Here is a 20,126-nt window from a genome sequence, read left to right on the forward strand (position 1 = left end):
TGTTTCAACTCTATAGTCACCTGTCATAAAAAATATTTTTTGCATCAAAAACGTTCAGCCATCACTTCTGTGACATTTTGTGCACAGAAACTAATTTGTGTAATTTCGCACCAGAACAGCGGAACAAATATTGAAAACAGTTTGTTTATTCGTAACAGGAAGTCTTGCTGAGGTGCGGGGCTTGGGAAGTGACAATCATCTGCCTGGTTTGCTGAAAGCGGAAAATACGTTTGGAAACCATTCTGACCGCAGACGTAGAAATTCAGTATTTCGGGTTTAGTAAGCAGCGTGGTTAATCCTTTTTGCATTCTTTCACATAGTTTACAGTTTAAAAAGATTATAAATTTTAGTTGTTTATTGAGAAGACGTCGTCTACAACATTTAAGAAGAATGTTGCACCACTTCGTTAAAAGGTAAGCTACCAAATCATCTTTAACATAAAGTATATTATGAGAACACGCTCAGGGAAGACGCAGGTTCGTGTTTGTCACTCATGTAACAACGCCGCTGTTGTGTTTCTTCAGATATATCATCGTAATGATTTTCGCTGCAACCTTGATTTGGTTCATCGCACCGGCTCCATGCCAAGCAGGGAGTAAGTTTGAATGTTTGATTATTGAACAACAAACTAACACTTTATTTAAAGCTAATTTTATTTAGTGACATTAATTAGGTTGTATGATTTAAAGGTTTTAATATTTTTTTAAATTCTGGTGTGTTTTTAAATAGTTCTGTTACAGCGCATAATAAATCACTGTAATGCAAATATAAAACGACCAACAATTATATGTTTGTGATTGTTGATTGCAGAGTTTACTTGCGATGGTGGAAGAATGGTTGACTCAAGTTCCTTTTGCGATTATTATCCTCACTGTGGAGACAGAAGCGACGAGAAACAGGTCACATTTCCCACGTACCCAGCTAACTTATCATCGAGCTACATCAGGTAAACTTTATCGGTTATTTGGACAAGATTGAAAATCTTCGTTGTTTTTGTGAACCAGCATCTGGTCTCAAATTTCCACAGCATGCGTAAAACCGTGAAATATAGCAACAGTGGGAGAACGCGACGCGTGTAAACAAGCGAGAAACTAATAATACTTTTTCATCGCAACAACATTTCTCTTTACACAAGACTAATCTATTTCACGCGCTGTGTTGATTTGTCGTTTGTTACCAGACAGATAAAACATTTTTTGATAAAACAACCTGATATTACAAATATCTTAAATTTGATCGTTTGGGAAATACCCTGATGGGCCTGGGTAAAAGCCAGCAACAACACGCAGCCAAACTTCAGAATGTTGGTTGTTCATCACACTTTAATCTGTGTTTATAAATGTCAAAATATAATGATTCCACTTTCACAGCTGCGACAACACAGGTGACAAATGGTCATCAAACACAATGTGTGCGCTACGGAGACAGGAATATTGCAAGGGCGACATCTCTTGTCGGGATAAAACGCCTTGTGACGGCGGTTGCCCCTCCCACTTTCGGTGTCCAGATTTGACCTGTCGGAAGCGTTCAACTGTGTGTGATGGCGATCCCTGCAATGACTGTCCCGCCTTTCAACACTGGAGTAACGGTTACGGCTTCAAATGTGTCAAGAACAACCGAACGTGCTTACTTCCGCAAATGTTCGTGTGGGACGGCGTACAAGATTGCGATAATGGCTCTGACTTATGCTACACGCCCGAAAGTGGTGATGTGAGGTATGGGTTTAGGTCGGACGTGCTTCATACATCTGCTAAATATAAACACTAATGCAAGCGAACTTCAACTGGTTATGGCTAAAATAGAAAAAAAAAACACTCACCACTAGCAGCTATTTTTGCGTGCAGACTTGTTTACAAGGCAACCAGTACACTATACTTTTACGCATTTTCTTAAATTGTGGTGATGTAATACTGTAATAATGACCTCTACTTCGTTTTCAGGGACACCCGTCGTTCCTCCAAAGCCTTGTTCAACAATGAATTGTGCTTCCAGTGCAAAAACGACTCCATGATCGTTTCAAGGTCAAGCTTGTGTGATGACATCATCGATTGTCCTGATATGAGCGACGAATGTAATTGTACTGGGAAAGTCCCCGAAATGTGTGACAAATCAAAACGTTATCGTCAGTAGGTTTACTTGATTTTTTTGTAAATAGACAGTTGTTGCAACAAAGCAATTATTTTAAACAAGCGTTTCTCACACCTTTTGCTATAGTTTGTGCGACGTGAGTAAACTTGAGAAAAACTAATAACATTTTTAGACATTTTTCTTCACTCCAGTCTGATTTACTTAACGCGTTGTGTTGATTTGTCGTTTATTACTTTACTGATGAAACATATCCCCCCGCTTATAAGCCCGATAGTACATAGTACTTAGGGGGCACCGGCGCCCATTCTAAAAATCATTGTTTTAAAGTTTGTTGCAACTAGTGACACGTAACTATTTTTGTCACCCAGCTCAGCGGGACGATGCGATTGTTTCGACATTCATGGAGTTTGTCGCAATGTAATCGATCCAACCAACGCTTCCTGTCCAAACACAAAAGATGAGGTCTGCAAATCATATGCGCCTTGTGATGGAAATTCCCCGTGCGAATATCTCTGCCCCTCCCACTTCTGGTGTTCTGAATCGGTTTGCTGGAAGCGTTCATCGGTGTGTGATGGCGATCCCTGCAACAACTGCCCTAAGCTGCCCCGACCGAACGGTCACGGTTTCAAATGCATCAGAAAACGTAGAATTTGCACGTTGCCCCAGCAGTTGCTGTTGGACGCCGTACAAGACTGCGACGATTCCGCTGATCTCTGCTTCACATCGGTTGATGAAACGATAAAGTGGGATCCCAGGTATGTTATAGCGCTCACAATGCCCGATGTTTCAAAGGTAGTTTTCAAATTTAATATTCCCCTGCAGGGACACCCGCCGCTTGCCGTCTGTCTCCTTTAATCACTCTTTGTGCTTCCAATGCATAAATGACCCCATGATGATTTCAAGATCAAGTGTCTGCAATGACGTCATCGATTGTCCTGATATGAGTGATGAGTGTCTTTGTGAGACAAAACAACCAACCGGTTGCGGAAAGTTTTCAATGTAGGTTGAAACACGTATTTTTCGGAACTAGTCTAATTAAAAGTTTAACAATGTACTTATATCATCGCTTATTATGGGTCCCCTTATTGATTTTACTTAAATTGTTTTTGTTTTTTTCTTTTGTTTTTCTTCTCCCCAAAGTTTGTCCGACTCGTTTTTCCATCAAATGTCTTGTGAAATACAAAGGATGAAATTTACACAGATGGTAGGTGTAGTTATGTAGATGTGCATCCCACTTTGTTTTTGTTGACAACCCCAGTATTTACCCCGCTAGCCCACTAAAATGGGTATTTTTTCCCCGAAGTTTGTCCGACTCGTTTTTCCATCAAATGTTTGATGGATTTGGCTGAAACTTATGCAGATGGTTGATATAGTTATGTAGATGTGCATCTCATTTTGTTTGTCCGGATAACCCTAGTATTTACCCCGCTAGCCCCCTAAAAGGGGTGAGTTTGTAAACAATGTCAGAATTTGCTAAAATTTAGATAGCTTGTAAAGTATGCCAATTATAGGTGTCGATTGTTGTGTTCAACCCTGTAGTCCTAAATTTTACCCCACAAGCCCCCAAAGTGTAAAACATATTTGTATGTTACTGGGCAACACAAACAAAAGATTTCTGTGACACAATAGTCTTACCTATGATTTTACAAGGGCAATCAGTTGTATGTTACTCGTTTGTGACTTTGTAGGTTGCGTGGTGGACGTTATTGCGTCATTGCAGTTCGGGGGTTGTTAACAGCCCCATGACGTCAGAAACATTAACGGTTGTTGCTCAAAACACCTCTTGTGGTTGAAATTTTAAACGTTGGCAGATTGGACTGATATTTTGCAGTACTATTGATTGAGTCATTGTAGTTTCCCACTTTTCAGTTTGTGTGTGTTGAACCTCAATTAGTTATCCTACTAGCCCCCTAAAATGAGTTTTTTAATTTAAATAGTTTTTACTCCATATAGCATATTTAAATATGCACAGTACCAATCACTGTGTTTGTCTTCACAATACCAAACTTACTCATTGTTATGTATTGAAATGCATTATCTACAACTTTGCATGTGTGGGGACCCATGAGTTTTTGCTTGCAGAAACAACCAAAGTTATAAAAGACGATGGCTAATATGGGACCCAATACAAAATAAGCATGGGAAATATATTTATGTTTTAAAATAGATCATAGTGTATGTGCAAGGGCAATATGTACTAAGCCACCCTTCTAGTTTTAGATTGTTAAACACTTGGAGAGTGTGTAAAACAAATAACTTTGTATTTCACAAGACATTTACAAACTTTTTTATTCGACGTGTGGCTCGCAGGCCGCGTTTTGGAGACCCCTGCCACATATCATTTGTGCATATATTATACGTTGATTATACGTTGCAGCTTATCATTTATTGGCTCTACGCTTTTACATTATACGTTGACATATATTAATTACACGGTAACATAGTGTTTTGTGTCAATGAAATTTTTGCTTACACGAAACCTGAACATTGGGAGGGCACAGAGCGACCTGCGTAAACCCGAACAACTGGAAACGCAGGAAACGCTCGATGGCCAAACGCGCATTAAGAAAGCGAACGCTCAAATTGTTGGCGTAAACCCAGTAATCTATAAATTCGATTCTACAATTCCTATACAATGTAAGTGGTGGTGACGTGGTGTGATTGTTTGCAGTGGGAATGTGAGTGCCGGGATCGACTGTTCCACAACCAACAAGTTTACGGAGGACGGGTGGGAATGTCTAATGGTGAGTAAAATGTTAATTATGTATTGGTTGAATTTACTTGTTTAACATTGTTAGATAAATATGTCAGTGAGGTAATTAAAATTGCTTTCAAACCGAAAAAATAAAAGTTAATGTACTGCTTCCCTCTAAACTTATTACGTTTTTCGCGTTTTTTGGCAAAGTTAGTGTCTCATTTGCTATTTTTTTCTGTTTACTCAGTCTTGAAAATTTGTATCGTTTCGATGAAGCACCAGTTTTCAACAACTTGGTTGTGTCATATGCCTAAGTTATATTAACTAACGCGATATCTTCTTTTGCATGTGTCCACAAACTGTACGTGTGAACAACCAACAATATAGCGGGTAAGTTATTACTATCCATAGAACGAAATAGACCTGACATGTGTGATATTTTGTTTAACTAACGCGATATCTTGTTTTGCATGTGTCCACAAACTGTACGTGTGAACAACCAACAATAGTGGGTAAGTTATTACTATCCATAAAACCAGGGGTCACCAAACTTTTTACACTGCGGGTCGGATAAGTTAAATAATGATTCGCGTGGGGCGCATGTTTTACGTTCCCTGGTGCCGTCTTTCCAAACTTAGCCCGCAAGGTAATTTTTACAAGGGCGCCAAGATTGCTTTTACTATACAATCCCATTTAAAATCTGGTGATGCGACTGTCAAATTGTATAGTTAGTCTCATCTTAAGAGCAATGCTTCTATATTACGTCACAAGTAACAAAATAAGGCAATTTTTAGGGCACAAATAACACATGTAGTCTTGTCTGTGACGTAACAAACTGGCTTTAAATCAATCTGGGTGTTGTAACCAGGGAGTCGAACCGCTTGTCATATGGGTTCGGGTTCAGTTCGGTTTTTTTTTAAATGTATAATTTCGGGTTTGGGTTTTTGTTCCGTTTCGGACTAATTACCCGGTCCGAACCGGTTTAAATCCTCTTTTGTTTAATTTTAATTTTACTAATCATCTGCATGGCGTTATCATACATCAAATTTGTCAGTTTTGACACGCCCTATAGCTGATATCTCGCGTATATTCTTCATTCCGCTGTTTTTTTTTTTTAAATACAAAAATATCGTAAATTATATTTTTTTAGTGGTTCGGTTCCGGTTCAGGTTCAACACCAAATACAATATAGGGTTCAACTCCGGTTCGGTTTTTTAGGGACTCGTAATTAGCTGTTAGGGTTTGGTTCGGGTTTAATGAAATAAACCGCTCAAACCGGTTCGCGGGTTCGGGTTCAGTCCCGGTTCGACTCCCTGGTTGTAACCCTACAAAACTAGGTAATATCAATTCTACATATCGCGACAAGAAAACTTTCGTAAGAAGTAGATGTATTTTTAATGTTACAAGAGTATCAATACCATTTGGCACACCAAAAATGTGGTGACGGGCGGGATGAAATGACCGGCCCGGCCGTGGTTTGGTGACCCCTATCCATAGAACGAAACAGACCTGCCATGTGTTATATTTCGTTTAACTAACGCGATGTCTTATTTTGCATGTCTCCACAAACTGTACGTGTGAACTATTAACAATAGTATTGGTGCGAAAAATCAATCGCATATTTGTGTTTGTCGTTTAGTGGACTCGTATCAGCAACGAGCTTTTGTGTGACGGGAAACAAGATTGTCCGAGTAAAATTCGCAATGTTAATAAACGATACTTCATCCACGATGAGGATCCTCGACTCTGCGCGCATCGTAAATATTGCCCAACAACAATCGATCGTATCAACATTCCTCAATCCAAAGTTTGCGATGGCGTTGCTGATTGCAAAGACGGAAGTGACGAAACTGTGACAGAAATCTCTGGAAAATTTCGTTCAAAAATATGCAATGGTTTTATTGAGTGCAAAGACGGAAGTGACGAATATTCGGAAACTTGCACAAAACAAGAAAGGGTCAATTGTTCCGCGTTAAATGGAGCTAAGGTATGTTAGCATCTGTGGATCATAATAACAACACCCTACTCTGTTCACCTTATAGGTTAATGCAGTGGTTCTAAACCTTTTTTTGTTGCGGCGCCTCTGGAAAAGTTTTCTGGACTTGCGACGCACCTTATTATTAATGTTGTTTTTATTGATACAACAACAAAAAGCCACCAAGTGGAACTATTTTGCGACGGCCTTGGAAAATTGAAACGACGCACAGCTTGAGAACTACTGGGTTAATGTGTTTAGGTTTCCATAAGTAAATCAGAGATTTGTGATTTTACGATAAACTGTGATGATAAAAGCGACGAAACTAACTGCACGAGTGACGGGAGGTTCTATTGCGAAAACAATCAACCTTTGTTTGTGAGGAAGGAAAAGGTTTTTAATTATTCTAAATAATTATCTTTTATCGCAATTTTAACAAAATATGCCACTAACAGAAATTCAATGGATTCGGCGACTGTTCTGACTGGAGCGACGAAGGCGTTTTCTCCTCGCGATACGAGCTGATCGCTGACCCTATGTTACGAACTATTGTGTGGATAATGGCGTTCCTCGCAATCTTTGGAAACCTGGTAAATTTATAATGCTTGGCTTATAGGTTTTGCAATTAAATTTTGTTTCCCTTTTTCAGATAGTCGTGGTTACTGAGGTAAAAATGTTGGTGACGACAGAATCACAATCGGCCTCATTTCGAACCAACCATCTTCTTGTCTTGAATCTGTCGATTTCTGACCTGCTCATGGGCGTTTATCTGCTCATGCTCGGCGGTGCTGGTGTTCAATATTCTGGAAACTACTCTGCTAACGACCTTGTTTGGAGGTCAAGCCGGGCGTGCATTTCAATGGGCATTTTGGTTTTGCTTTCCAGCGAAACATCAGTAATCACAATGGTCCTGCTGACAGCATTTCGACTTTACGCTGTAAAAAACGTAGGTATTTTTTAATGTATGTGTGCTCTGGTGTTTGCAGCAAGCAACTTATGTTTTGCAGCCGTTTAACGCGCCATATTTCCCCAAACTGAAGATTATTATCCTTGCCATCATCTTATCTTGGACAATTTCATTCACACTGGCGTTTATTCCTCTTGCGTCTCAATTTCAACATTTGTTTGAAACCAAAGCGTGGATGAAAGAAAACCCGTTCTTCAAGAGTCATTTCGTTGACTTTTCAAGTGGGCAAATGTAACACATGTGTATATTTAACCGTTTTATTCCACCGTGTGTTTTTTTGCAGGCATGGACACTTTCATGAAACGGTTTGTAAAGTTTCGACACAATTTTGCCATCAACGATTCCCAGTCACTCGATGGCGCACTTCTGAGGGTACAAAATATTTATTCATGGGCGGATTTTGTGGATATTCTTGAAGATTATAACTACACTGAACTGTTTGACATTACAGCATATTTTGGGTATGTAGTTGCAAGCAAATGTGATTATAATAGTTGTTGCTGTAATGAATGTTTTTCTCAGGTACTACAGCACCAACAGTGTTTGCATCAGTAAACTTTACGTGACACCGACCGACAAGGCTTGGCCATTTTCACTTGCCATCATCACTCTAAACTTTGTGGCTTTTATGTTTGTTGCTGTGGCGTACGTTTGGATTTACATGAGGTCGGCTTCCAGTGGCAGGCAAGTGAATGAAAGTGCCCGAAATGCGAGAGCTGAAAAACAGAACCAAGGTAAATCCCATAAGCGCAACTTAAATATAACTCCTAACATCTGGTGTTTGTTGCAGAAATGCAAAAGAAAATCATCCGACTGGTCTTTACTGATTTCTTCTGCTGGGTGCCAATCTCAATCATGGCTTTCCTGAACTTCGGTGGAACAACTGTACCTCCAGTGATTTACGCAGTGTCAGCAATAATCCTGCTTCCCATCAACAGCTCTCTCAACCCTCTCATCTACTCCAACGCCCCGAAAATGCTCTACGATCGAGTTCGGAAGCGTTTACGTGACGTTCGACGACGTCAACAGCCACATGACAACCGACGAGTTAACGTGGCAGTTGTGGCTGAAGCCGCCCTCTGACAATTAAAAGACGAGCGACACACATGATTGACATGCCAAGCGGCTAAACCGCACAAACCATACCTTGTGCGGCATGTACATATTTATTATAATTTTCTGTTTCAGTTGTTTGCGAATGTTTCGCAATTACGTGGTTCTTTGATCCTTTTTGCTATTTTGTGTAAAACTGGGGGTCAAATACATGTTTTGTTTTTTTGCAAAATTTTGTTACAATGTGACTGCTAGGAACTGGCATTTATCGTTGTGGCATTTACCAAACCCCGGATTGGAGGCAGGTGTTTAAACCCGTTGTTTAATTTTCAGAATAACCTTGTTTTGAAACAATCATATTATGCAGTAAAGCACACCGCGGCAGAGTTTGGCGCAGTAAACCCGAAAGATATTAAAATCAAAACGCTAGTTTGTCATTGTACGGCGATCCGGACTATTAGTGATTGGGTTTTTAAAACCAGCCTAGAAGTTTGAACTGTGCCACGTTTAAGTCGTAATTTCACTTTCTGTTCACGATTGGTTGCACACAACATGCATACAAATCGACAACAAAATGATAAGCTTTCAAAGCATCAAGCAAAGTGGAATGTATAAACAGTTGTGAAACTAAAACACCGATGTTTTAGAATCTCAGGAAAGTTGTGACCGTTTGGTCGAATAAATTCAAGTGATTGAACGAAATTGAGTTTTTTTTTTAACTTTTAGATTTGAATTCCGCGCAAACGTAACAAGCAAAACGTTTTACGAAAAAATGCCCTTTAAAGTTGTCTGCTTGTTTGTCTGAAAAATCACGCGGTATAAATTAGCACGTGACCATCACGGACCGCGGTCACCAAAAGGCAACGTGATCGAAGCCAATTGATTAATTAGTTTCGCCCTAACACCATTTCTTTGTTTGTAATGAACACCAGAAATTGTAGCTCTAATGCTTGCGGAAGGCAACGAAAGGAGAAGGAATGAAAACAGAGTTTGATGCGCGAACGTGAACACAAAGTGCCAGGGAAAAATACTTCAAAGTGCATAAAGGTATAACAATGGCGAATGGAAAATAAACAAATAAAAAAACGTAAACGTGGAAAGAAACAGAACGCAGAGAAATTGTACTAAAAACATGTTTTTATAAGTTACTAAAAACAAGCTTGTAAAGGTTGGGAAGCACTGTTGTGGTAAATACATTTTACTTTATAAGGTATAAACAATGACAATTGCTAAAACTGATCTAAAGTGCGTCACACGAATCAAGTCCGTCCTAATTATGTTTATGTAATATCACCTGACACAAGTCAGTGTTTGATTCTGTTGTCATTTCTTTCCACTGTTTGTAAACCAAGAGTTGTTTCGTCCCTGAGGGGGCGATTGTTCGGTCAAAACGCGCAGTAAAGTGATTAAGTAATCGTTGCCCGAAAACTCCACAGGCAGAAAGTTCGGGACCTCCAAAGCTAACTTGTAGGGGCGCCAAGGTTGATATATAAGGCAAACAGTTGATTTTCGACGTTAAAAGCACGTGTTGCTGGAAGCGGATGGAGGAAGCCAAGCTACAGGTTCGTCGTTGTTACTTGAATATTTGTGATTACAAAAACACGCTTTAAGTTTAGGGACCAGAACCTTGTTTTGCTATTTTTTATTTTCTTTGTTGCATTTCTCTTATTTTTTACGTATTTTACTACCAACTTTTTTCACACGACGGCTCTCTGAAATTCTCATTCTCTGAAAAGCAGCCCAACTACGAAACCCGTATGACACTCGCTATGCATTGTTGCACAATGCGTTTTAAGCATTGTTGATTTGTCTGCAGCTGAGTGGAGACGACGGGATAAGGAAGCGTCGATGATCGGATCCATTGAGCGGTTGGATTGCTGGCTTGTCCGCAATACAACCGTGATGACGTAAGATGACTCAGCAAACCAGCGACACCATAATATAGATTTGTCCTGAGTGGAGCCGACATTTCAACTTAAGGAAACTACACTATATATTTATGACGACCATTTTCAATACTAATAGTTGTAATATACGACATGTTGAGGATTTTCATAATTTATATTTCGCTTTATCCACCGGTTTTAAATCCTTCAAAGACATTAGAAAGCTGTTTTAAACTCGTTTATTTGCGAATTTCTTTTTCTGACCTCAATTATAAAACTAGCTTTTTAACTAACTGCATAAAATCGTACTTAATTATTTTCACTTTTTTATTTTTTAAACTTAGTGTTTGGTGGTGTACAGTTTCTTTACGATGTCACACATTTTTAAGGCCGTAATTTTTAAAATAGAATGTTTGTATAAAATACATTAGTTATTGACATTATCGCTTTGTTTTCAGCTTGTGTTTTTATTGCGTCAGTATATTTTCTTCGTTTCAAGACTGGGATCAAAATGTTATCGTACAAAAGTGAATGTTTTTAAAATAATATTTTGCAGCAATTTTAAATCAATGTTCTATTATTAACACATGCGTTTAAATTAAACCACCAATATTGGATTGGGAATTTTCGTTGCGCAATAACTGCTGAGGAAACGTCAATCAATATCACCACTAGCGGGATTTCCTGGGAATTTATTGTTGTGATCAATGTCAGTCCGAACGCGGAACATTTTTACTGCGATCTACAATTGGTTTGCAACTACCAAAAACTACTAGCTATCTCTCCTACGACATTTTAATTGCGTAAAATATTTGTGCATAGAAACTAATTTTTTGTGATATTATATTAACTACGTTTTATACAGAAAGTAAACTTTGGTTTGAAATCATCAGCAGGTGTAAAAACTTGTTTTTATCCGTAGGTCAGGAACATGTGACATCCAAAGTTGGTGGATTTGTACGAAATTTGACCCTAATGAGGGTTCGACCGAAAAAGAAAATCGGCTCTTCAACACCTATTCGGTATATTGCCTCGATTTAATCACGTGACGTTCGGCTGGTAAAACCTATTAGCATAAAAACACGTTGGTATGTTTGTAAGCAGTTGGTTCCTGAAATTTAATAAGCGATGAAAAAACATTAGCTTACTAATGTGCTGTAGTTTGTTAAAATACTTCTTTTTCTCCTTTCAAAAATCGTGAAATGTGTCTTGTCTGTGCACATGTCGCGCGTATGTGTGTCTCCTGTCGCGAACGTACTTGCGCTGCACGCGACATGCGACATATCTTCCGCCGTCACGCTTTCTGACCACAACCACATCCACCCTATGTCGCTGCAACGATGGCGTAGACGATTACGTCATCACGTGAATGACGTGCAACCGATGTTATGATGTGTATGTAAGGGTTTTAACCGGAGTTTCTATACATGGGGGGATTGTTAATACAGTCACGAAAATATTCGTGACTGTTTTACGACACAACACATCGCTCGTCATTTTGTCATTGATTGGACAGAAGTAATATAGAAGTAATTGTGACGCAATAGAGTCGATCTTAGTAATATTTTTTATTGCAAAATTTTTGAAATAATCAAACGCACAAATCTACCGAGCAAAATAACATTATGCAGGAAACCATTTTTTCAGCATCTGTATACCGTAGTGAAATTCCCGTGTTAAATGTTCTTACTTGCGTCGTCGTAACAATCGTGTGACAAAAAACATCCATTATATTTTCGTCACTGTTTTTTAAACATTTTAAGGCAAAACCGAGTTTCCTAAACTAAAAGCGAAAAATCTCAGTTACCGTTTAACTTTCCTGTTAACCATTATGTTTGCAATAAGATCTTCAGTACACAATATTTACGAACTGTGGTTTTAATGTTTCCAGGTTGAACTGATTCGTGCAGCGATGGAACGCGACCCAGTAACGCAAAGAAATCTGAAACTTCTGCAATTTATCACCTCTATTTCTGTCCTCTTGGTGGCGCTCCGGCGTCGGTTGATGAAAATCCCTGATTTGGAAGGATTGCTCACTCCGCTATCAGGTGACGAATAATTGAACGGGAAGAGTTGAGTTTATTTCGCGTGGCACAATATTTGCACTAAAACCATCACCAAGCCGGAAATAGCTGCGCAACGTTAAAACGTTATTGAGCGCAATACAGTGAAGGGAACAATTGGTGGGTCATGACTAATCCAGCTGCAGCTACACCGTATCGTGGAGCGTTATGTGACAGGGACTCACAAGAAAGTGAGTTTGGTACATTGTGGTAAACACGACCGGGGGAAGACTTCCTTATTTCACCAAATGTTAATGTAAACATTTGTGGCCTCGTCAGTTCATGCAGAGAAATATAAACCGGTTATAAAGCGATTAACGACTGGATTGTGCGGTTATAATAAAGCGTTACTTACAATCAACTTTGTTATTTACTCGATTGTAAGCCGCATTTTGTGATGTTCTATACTAGTTTTGGTTTGGCCAATTTCGTGGTAAGGTCTTGGCTGAATTCAGGGTTTGTACCGAAATTTTTCGATTGATTCGGTTTAACACTACTTATTTGTTTACAGACGTTGTCCGATGACGATTGGTGTAGTCATGTTGCGGTTGAGGCAGGGCGACATCTAGCGGATCTCCTGGCAAAGGAGTATTCCGTCCCGACAACATCGCTCGGTACAAGCGGTGACTTGGAGTTGCGAACTCAACACAGAAAATAAACATAAGTGCAAAAAATACTAATATCAGCATATTCCAGGTTATTAAATCAATGCAGAACATTTCCTTACTTGTGGCGTAGGACATCAAAACGCAGTAGGCTATTTTGTTTGAAATTAGTCAACGCATTTGCTTTCCGTCGCCCATCCTTTCTGCTGTGCCATGTCACGGATGAAGTACTTGTTGTTGCAGATGGGAGTTTGTACCACGTGATCCGTATCCCTCTCACCACTTATTACCCAGCAACTCCGCCCATCCCAGCGTGGCTTCATGCAAGATACCAGCTACTAAGCTCCTACAGACCGAGAAAGCTGCCAATGAACGATCAACAACTCGACGAAATGATGAAAAGAGTCTTTGGGTTCCGCCAAGCTTTGAACAACAAGGTTAGCACAGATGCGCGCGAGTTATATCTACGTTATTAATCGGGCAAGTAAAGTCTTTTTGTAAGTAAGTTAACTGCGTTGTGGTTTTAAGACAGTGGTTCTCAAAGTATGGGTCGCGACCCAAACATGGGTCGCGCAGGGTCAAAAAATGGGTCGCGCTCGGGTGATTTAATTCTGCCCAAACGAACTATTACTGCATTAAGTAAACACAGACGAACTTACTTAATGTAGTAGAAGTGAAGTCCCCTCACTCGACCACGTTGTACAGTAAAATGAACTAACTACAATAGCCTTCCAATTTTACTGTTACGCACATAGCGATTGTTACGTTATAGCACGGGGAATAAAAGTTAATCATGCGAAACTGAACGTGGAGATGTAACAGTCAGCGTTTGAGGATAAGTAGGCGATTCGTACAAGGAAACATTTTTAGATTTGGGATTCACTTCTATCAATGATCATGGTACTGCAAAGCCACAATGTGTGTTGTGTTATGTAGTATTGTCGAATCGAACTCGTTAAACCTGCAGCCATTTTGACATGGGCAGACTCCTATGCGGCGACGACGTGGCCTCGAAATTGTTACATTTTTTGATGTTTGAGGCTTGGGTCGTGAGATGTTTATAAAACTCAGATTTGGGTCGCGGTCAAAAAAGTTTGAGAACTACTGTTTTAAGAGTTCTGGACACAGGAAGTAAGTTTCAATATCTGCTCATAAAAACTGATCAACAGATATATCACATTGCTTTAGAAGTAAACAAGCTAGGTGAAGTATTTAAAAGGAGGCAGCGCAGGTGAAGTATTTGAAGGAGGCAGCGCAGAAGCATCTTGGTTGCCTTTTTAGACTAGTGTTGCTCTATTATTCGATGACAGTGAATAGAGAGTCAACAAATAATTTATGCTGCGGTATTGTGTTGATTATGCGAGCTTTTTGACAGTTGGTATTCTATTTTATTGTTGTAGGTTATAGAGTAAAAAGGCGTGACCTGTATGTATTTTTATAAAAAGTGGCGTGACCTGTATGTATTTATTAAGATTTTGTTTCAGCTTGTGAGATAAATAAGGTTTTTTGGTGCATAGTAATTTATGACGCTACAAGTTCTTCCAGTGCATCCAAAATTATATTTACACTCAAGACTTTCCTGTCGAATTTATACAAAGTCCCAGCAATAAATTATATACAACATCTGCAGCTGTACAGTTTATTTCGATTTCTTGTTGACAGTCACAGAAAAAAACGAGCCAACAAATGAGTTAGACAGCAAGTGAGCCACAAATCCCAGGCACTTTGCAAACGTTTATGAGGAAAGTCAACAGCGATTTTTTAAATGAGGTAACCAAGGCATTTTTTTCTGCTGATATTCTCTGCACAAACAAACATATTTTTCTGGTTATTAATGAAAGCATTTTGTCTGGCATGTGTAGTTGAAATGGTAGAGCGCGAGTCCCGGAAAGATTCGAATCCCATCGCAGATTTTTCTAATTTTTTTGTACCCTGTGCCTTGCTGGTCGCTGATTTGTGTTTATGTTTACTATGTCTGACACACAATATTTAAATATTTTAGTTGGAAGTTATTTGTGCGATTGTCAACCTACTAAGTGCGCCAAATAGTGCTCTCAGGTCGGGCAGTTGATGATTGTCACCCACAATAATTTTATAGGTCGTATTTCACATTTGCAGAGTATGGAAGGAAGTCTCAAACTCTCATGCCGTCGTGAACTTGTCACCCCCTTTATCGCCCTCATGCGGAAAACTGCAAGCTCGAGTTTATTTTCCCCAGATGTGCAGGTTTGATGGTGACGTTGTTGTTTTTGTGTAGGGCATAACGCTGTTGTTTGTCTGTAGGGGATGACGCTGTTGTTTGTGTGTAGGGGATGACGCTGTTGTTTGTGTGTAGGGGATGACGCTGTTGTTTGTGTGTAGGGGATGACGTTGTTGTTTGTGTGTAAGGGATGACGCTGTTGTTTGTGTGTAGGGAATGACTCTGTTGTTTGTGTGTAGGGGATGACGCTGTTGTTTGTGTGTAGGGGATGACGCTGTTGTTTGTGTGTAGGGGATGACATTGTTGTTTGTGTGTAGGGGATGACGCTGTTGTTTGTGTGTAGGGGATGACGTTGTTGTTTGTGTGTAGGGGATGACTCTACTTCACCACGCTTGCATTCACAACCGGCAGATGATCCTGAGTATTTTGTTTGGGCAGAAACCGAACTTAAACGTGAGACGAACCGAGATTAACCCGCGTTCTACACGTGAGTAAACACTTTTGTATTATTTGTTTATATTTAGCTGCTTTTCGTCTATAAACATAACCTGACAAAAATTTTAATGCCATTACATCATATATGTTTTCTGGTTATTGCCCGTATGGTCAATACAAGGTCAAATTTAAGACGGGTAAAAGTTTGAATAAACTGTTGCTGCCAGGCATAACGTATCAACAAAATTTTTAGCTCTTCCAGCAGTTTTTTATTGTAATATGTCGACGTTTCGACGTCTCATACGAGACACCTTCATCAGGTTAATGACATAAATTGAAAACACAAAGTTGTAAAGTATCTTGTTTCTTAAGCTAGAAATATTTTACAACTTTTAAATATGGTCGCCATTTTTTCTGAAACGACTTTATGTTGAACTTAGAATTGACAGGTTTCAACGATATACCTGATGACGATTTGTTTATTGAAAGGACCGGTGAGATTTTTATGAATGGAACTAACCCGCTTGTGTGACGTAATAACCTGCTTGTCGTCATTCAACGTCATCTTTGTTGTTTATTGTAGATTTGTGTTTTTCGCCGACTTGTAATGTTTTGTTGACTGCGTTTTAAACAGAAAGTGATTTTGTTTAAAAACCTTCAATTTTCATGACAGGCGCGACCCCCCCCCTGCACTTTGCTGCCAGATGTGGCGCCCTCGAGTGTGTTACAGCGCTCCTAGCGAGCAAAGTGAACCCAATGGTGAGCGATGCCCGCAATCATTCAGCGATCCACCACGCATGCGCAACAGGTCACACGGCCATTGTGAGGTCACTACTGCGACGTCCCCCGAATTTACTGGAAATGCCAGCAACTGGGGGGTGAGTTACGTGGATTAATTTGTTATTTGCGCGAATGTTACCTGGATATTGTTTTTGTGTTTTCAGTGAAAATTCGTCGAGTTTTAACTGAAGGTATTTTTACTTCACTCGTATTCATGCTTCAATCGTCACTAACAATGCAATCACGTCATAGCGCATATTTAACTTATCAATATTACACAAACGATACTAATCTCAACCAAATGCGGTGGTTTTTTCCCGCCACAATTTATCTTTATGCTACACCTTTACATGCTATGTAGAGTCAATGTGACCCCCCTGCTCGCTGCTGCCTCCAACGGCGCTCTTATAACACTTAAGTTCCTCCTCAAATGTGGTGCAACAATAACTGCTTGTGACGTCAACAATGACGGGCCGATACAGCGCGCTGATGTGAGTTTACATCGAAATGTTTCGGCCTTTAAGTTGAACTTATAAACTTAATGTATCATCAGCGCACAAATTTACGATATTGAAGTCTAGCAGCTGCAGCGTCACATTGACCTCTTATATAAGGCCTGCAGTTTTGTTCTGTTGATTTGATTCTTCAGTAAATCGTTTAGTTTGTATTTCTTTTAATATGTGCCCCTTACTCGATGCGTGAAGTCGGTTGTTAAATTGACTGCTTGATTCTTCTTTGCATAATCATAAGCGAGCTCGTTCATTTTACAAACCGACTTGTTGTTTGTTCCCGAATTCTGGGCTGGCTTTCATGTAAGTGATTTGCGGCCCGGCTAATACCACTTCTACATCAGGTCGTCGATGTCTTGGTGAGCGTCATCAACACTCTTGCCTCCCTGTGTCGGGGGGCAAGTCCGGTGCTGGCGACATCCAGCGGAGGATTATGGAGTGCGGAGTAACTAAATTCACACTGGTTCAGGCGTCGCCCACATTAACAACAAACAAACGCAACTTCTCATTGCCGAAGAGGGCGCCATAGAGCTGTTGCTCAACCGGGTCTGGAGGACGTCACGTGATGAGACGATGCAGGTAACGCCATCATCACGCTATGTGTGACGTCACAATGATTCATTGTCTATTGCCAGGTTTGTCTGTTGCACTACTTGGCTTGTTTGGTGAGCGGATGCCAGGAGAATGAGTAGAAGTTGAATGACCTGGATGGATTCGGATTCGAAATTATTTTGGAAATACTCAACTCCGCCAACCTGGTGCGTCATTATAGTTTTGTTCGGTTGTTTGTGGTAATATACAGTTGTTTTCAGTCAGTAAAGTTTCAAGCAGCCTCAGCTGCGCTCAGCACTTGCTGGAATTTCACGCTTGGGTGGCTTGAATCTCATAACGTTGGAGGATTTGTTTCGCTGCAATGACCCTGGTGGTGATGGCAGGTGTGACGTGTGGAAGTTAGTTCCTGTTGCAAAGTATTTACGGCGTGCTCTGTTTCAGCGGATTACCTGAGCTAGAGTGCCCGATGCCATTGTGACGTGTGGGGCAGTACCTAAACTGCTGGAGAAACTTAATTCGAGTGATAAGCTGCTTCGGCAGTCGGCCGCGCAGGCTTTGGGTGGGTTTCGTGTTTACTTGGAGCAGTGATTATTACCTGTTTATGTATTTCTCTGCCTCAACTTTCGATATTTTGTATATTAACACCCTACTTTGGTCCTTTACATGTACGTTTGGTTAAAATCTCCCACTTGGTACTTGACAGGTTATTTGTCGTTCAACCGAACAGCGAGTCGGGAGTTGATGGCAGCTTGCAGGGCAACAGAAGGAGTTCATTCAAATCTCACTGTGAATTTGGGGGAAGATGGTCGCATTTCCCATGAATTTGTGGCGGAATTCAAACGACAAGCAACGATTGGACTTCCCATCGCTAACAACAAGAAAAGTAATACAGTTTTTTATTTATAGAATTGGTGTGTAAACTGAGTGTAGTGACTGCAAGAGCTGCGTTTCTAGTTTTTAATTTACGAGACAGCACAATTGATAGAACTGTGGGAAGTTTTATAATGTGGGCTCGCAGACGTAATTTTATAAAAGGAGCCGATCACTACAAGATTGTTGGGAACCACTGACTTGTATTGACCGATTTTCACTTTAGGGATTTCCCGACCTTAAACGGCTTTCCCCACAACAAACAGGCCTCATGAGAACAGGTGGGAAAGTTTTGCAATCACTCTTTTCTTCGAATTTCATCAAATATTTTATGCAGAAATCCACGCAAATCGTTACGATCAAGATCCATTTCTCCTGCTAATAGAATTGTGACGTTAAAGAAGTAAAGTATGACGTCTTAAATCATGATGTCATCCTGTCAAGGACACAGAACAATTTTTTTCATTTATTTTTGCTTAATTTCCGAAAGGAAATATTTACTTACAATTTTACTTGCAAATATTTACAATTTTAATTAAATTAAAGTTTTTACCTTTTCAGTCGCAAACTGTGATTTTTGATACTTTTGTTAGTTTGACTTGATCATTTACTTGATATTGTGTAATATTTTTATCTATGCCTTTCTTTTACCATCATGCATCAGAATTTATGTTTTCGTCCACCACTATTTTTGTTAACATTACTTTTAGCTGCAAACGTTTGTCGTCAATGCTTGGTTTGGCACAAATTGTAATTTGTATCAGCCTGAAGGAGGGCTTTAACCTGGAAATTTCTAAACCTTTTTTGTTTTGTGCCAATAAATGGGTAATAAATTCTTTTTTTTTAATTGATCGCGTGATGACGTTTTGCCGAATGTGTATCGGACCTTGGACTTTTCATTCAAAACATATCGGACTTTGGACTTTCAATTCAAAACATTTTAATTGCATGTAATTATCGTGACGTATTGGCCCGGTCAAACCCGATCATAACTCGCCTTTTTTCTACACAAAAGTTTGACCGGCTATTAAACCTGTTTAAACCTATTTTCTCATCAACACACCGGTCATAAACTGACTGAAGGCTATCGTTTTATCGCCCCCCTTACGTGTTAACGTGAAGCAACGTCTTAAACTGCTTCCAGCCATGTTACACTTGACGTTTCTGTGAAGCAGGGGTGGGCAACCTGCGGCCCTTCATCAAAGGTTGTGCGGCCCGCAGAGACGCTAGTATTTTAAAAGTACTGGCAAAAGAGTCCAATTAATACATATTTTTAAACTGATTAATGCGCCTCATGCTAGTTTTCTGTAATCTGGCCAAATGTGGCTAGAACCAAGTACGAATTATACTTGTAGTTGAGCATATTTGGTATGAAACAAAGCAAAATCACTTTGTGTTATGCACATGTGAGGCCCGCGATCCAATTTTGACATTTGGGGCCCTACAGT

At 39.8% G+C, this 20,126-nt stretch overlaps 3 protein-coding genes and 1 long non-coding RNA gene across 5 annotated transcripts; all 4 read left to right on the forward strand.

The window, feature by feature from the left end:
- The first annotated feature begins 464 nt into the window (after positions 1-464).
- Positions 465-2,884, forward strand: LOC145213328 (uncharacterized). The gene is made up of 6 exons (XM_080081556.1): positions 465-595; positions 811-946; positions 1,371-1,715; positions 1,941-2,126; positions 2,457-2,831; positions 2,881-2,884. Exons 1-6 carry the CDS (start codon positions 538-540, stop codon positions 2,882-2,884), a joined length of 1,104 nt encoding a protein of 367 aa, XP_079937682.1. The 5' UTR covers positions 465-537.
- A 3,543-nt stretch (positions 2,885-6,427) lies between these two features.
- Positions 6,428-9,451, forward strand: LOC145213589 (G-protein coupled receptor GRL101-like). Its single transcript, XM_080081932.1, has 7 exons — positions 6,428-6,770; positions 7,214-7,348; positions 7,408-7,704; positions 7,766-7,946; positions 8,009-8,186; positions 8,248-8,459; positions 8,516-9,451. The coding sequence occupies exons 2-7, from the start codon at positions 7,295-7,297 to the stop codon at positions 8,806-8,808; spliced, it is 1,215 nt and encodes a 404-aa protein (XP_079938058.1). The 5' UTR covers positions 6,428-6,770; positions 7,214-7,294; the 3' UTR covers positions 8,809-9,451.
- A 191-nt stretch (positions 9,452-9,642) lies between these two features.
- LOC145213590 (uncharacterized) lies at positions 9,643-11,493 on the forward strand. 2 transcript variants are annotated; one of them, XR_013856850.1, is made up of 3 exons: positions 9,643-9,825; positions 10,215-10,340; positions 10,595-11,493. It is a non-coding gene; the product is annotated as an uncharacterized LOC145213590 (long non-coding RNA). The 2 variants fall into 2 exon arrangements; XR_013856851.1 differs by lacking the exon at positions 9,643-9,825 and adding an exon at positions 10,068-10,081.
- A 73-nt stretch (positions 11,494-11,566) lies between these two features.
- LOC145213329 (ankyrin and armadillo repeat-containing protein-like) lies at positions 11,567-19,525 on the forward strand (the record flags this gene model as incomplete). The annotated part of the gene is made up of 14 exons (XM_080081557.1): positions 11,567-11,686; positions 13,239-13,341; positions 13,576-13,769; positions 15,451-15,558; positions 15,902-16,019; positions 16,408-16,461; positions 16,641-16,845; positions 17,601-17,835; positions 17,892-18,014; positions 18,069-18,191; positions 18,250-18,367; positions 18,512-18,691; positions 18,905-18,959; positions 19,016-19,525. Coding segments are annotated over 8 exons (921 nt in total), but the record flags the coding sequence as incomplete, so codon positions are not given.
- Between the last annotated feature and the right edge of the window lie 601 nt (positions 19,526-20,126).

Source organism: Phallusia mammillata, chromosome 2 (assembly GCF_965637545.1).
Source record: "Phallusia mammillata chromosome 2, kaPhaMamm4.hap1.1, whole genome shotgun sequence".
Lineage (NCBI taxonomy): Eukaryota > Metazoa > Chordata > Ascidiacea > Phlebobranchia > Ascidiidae > Phallusia > Phallusia mammillata.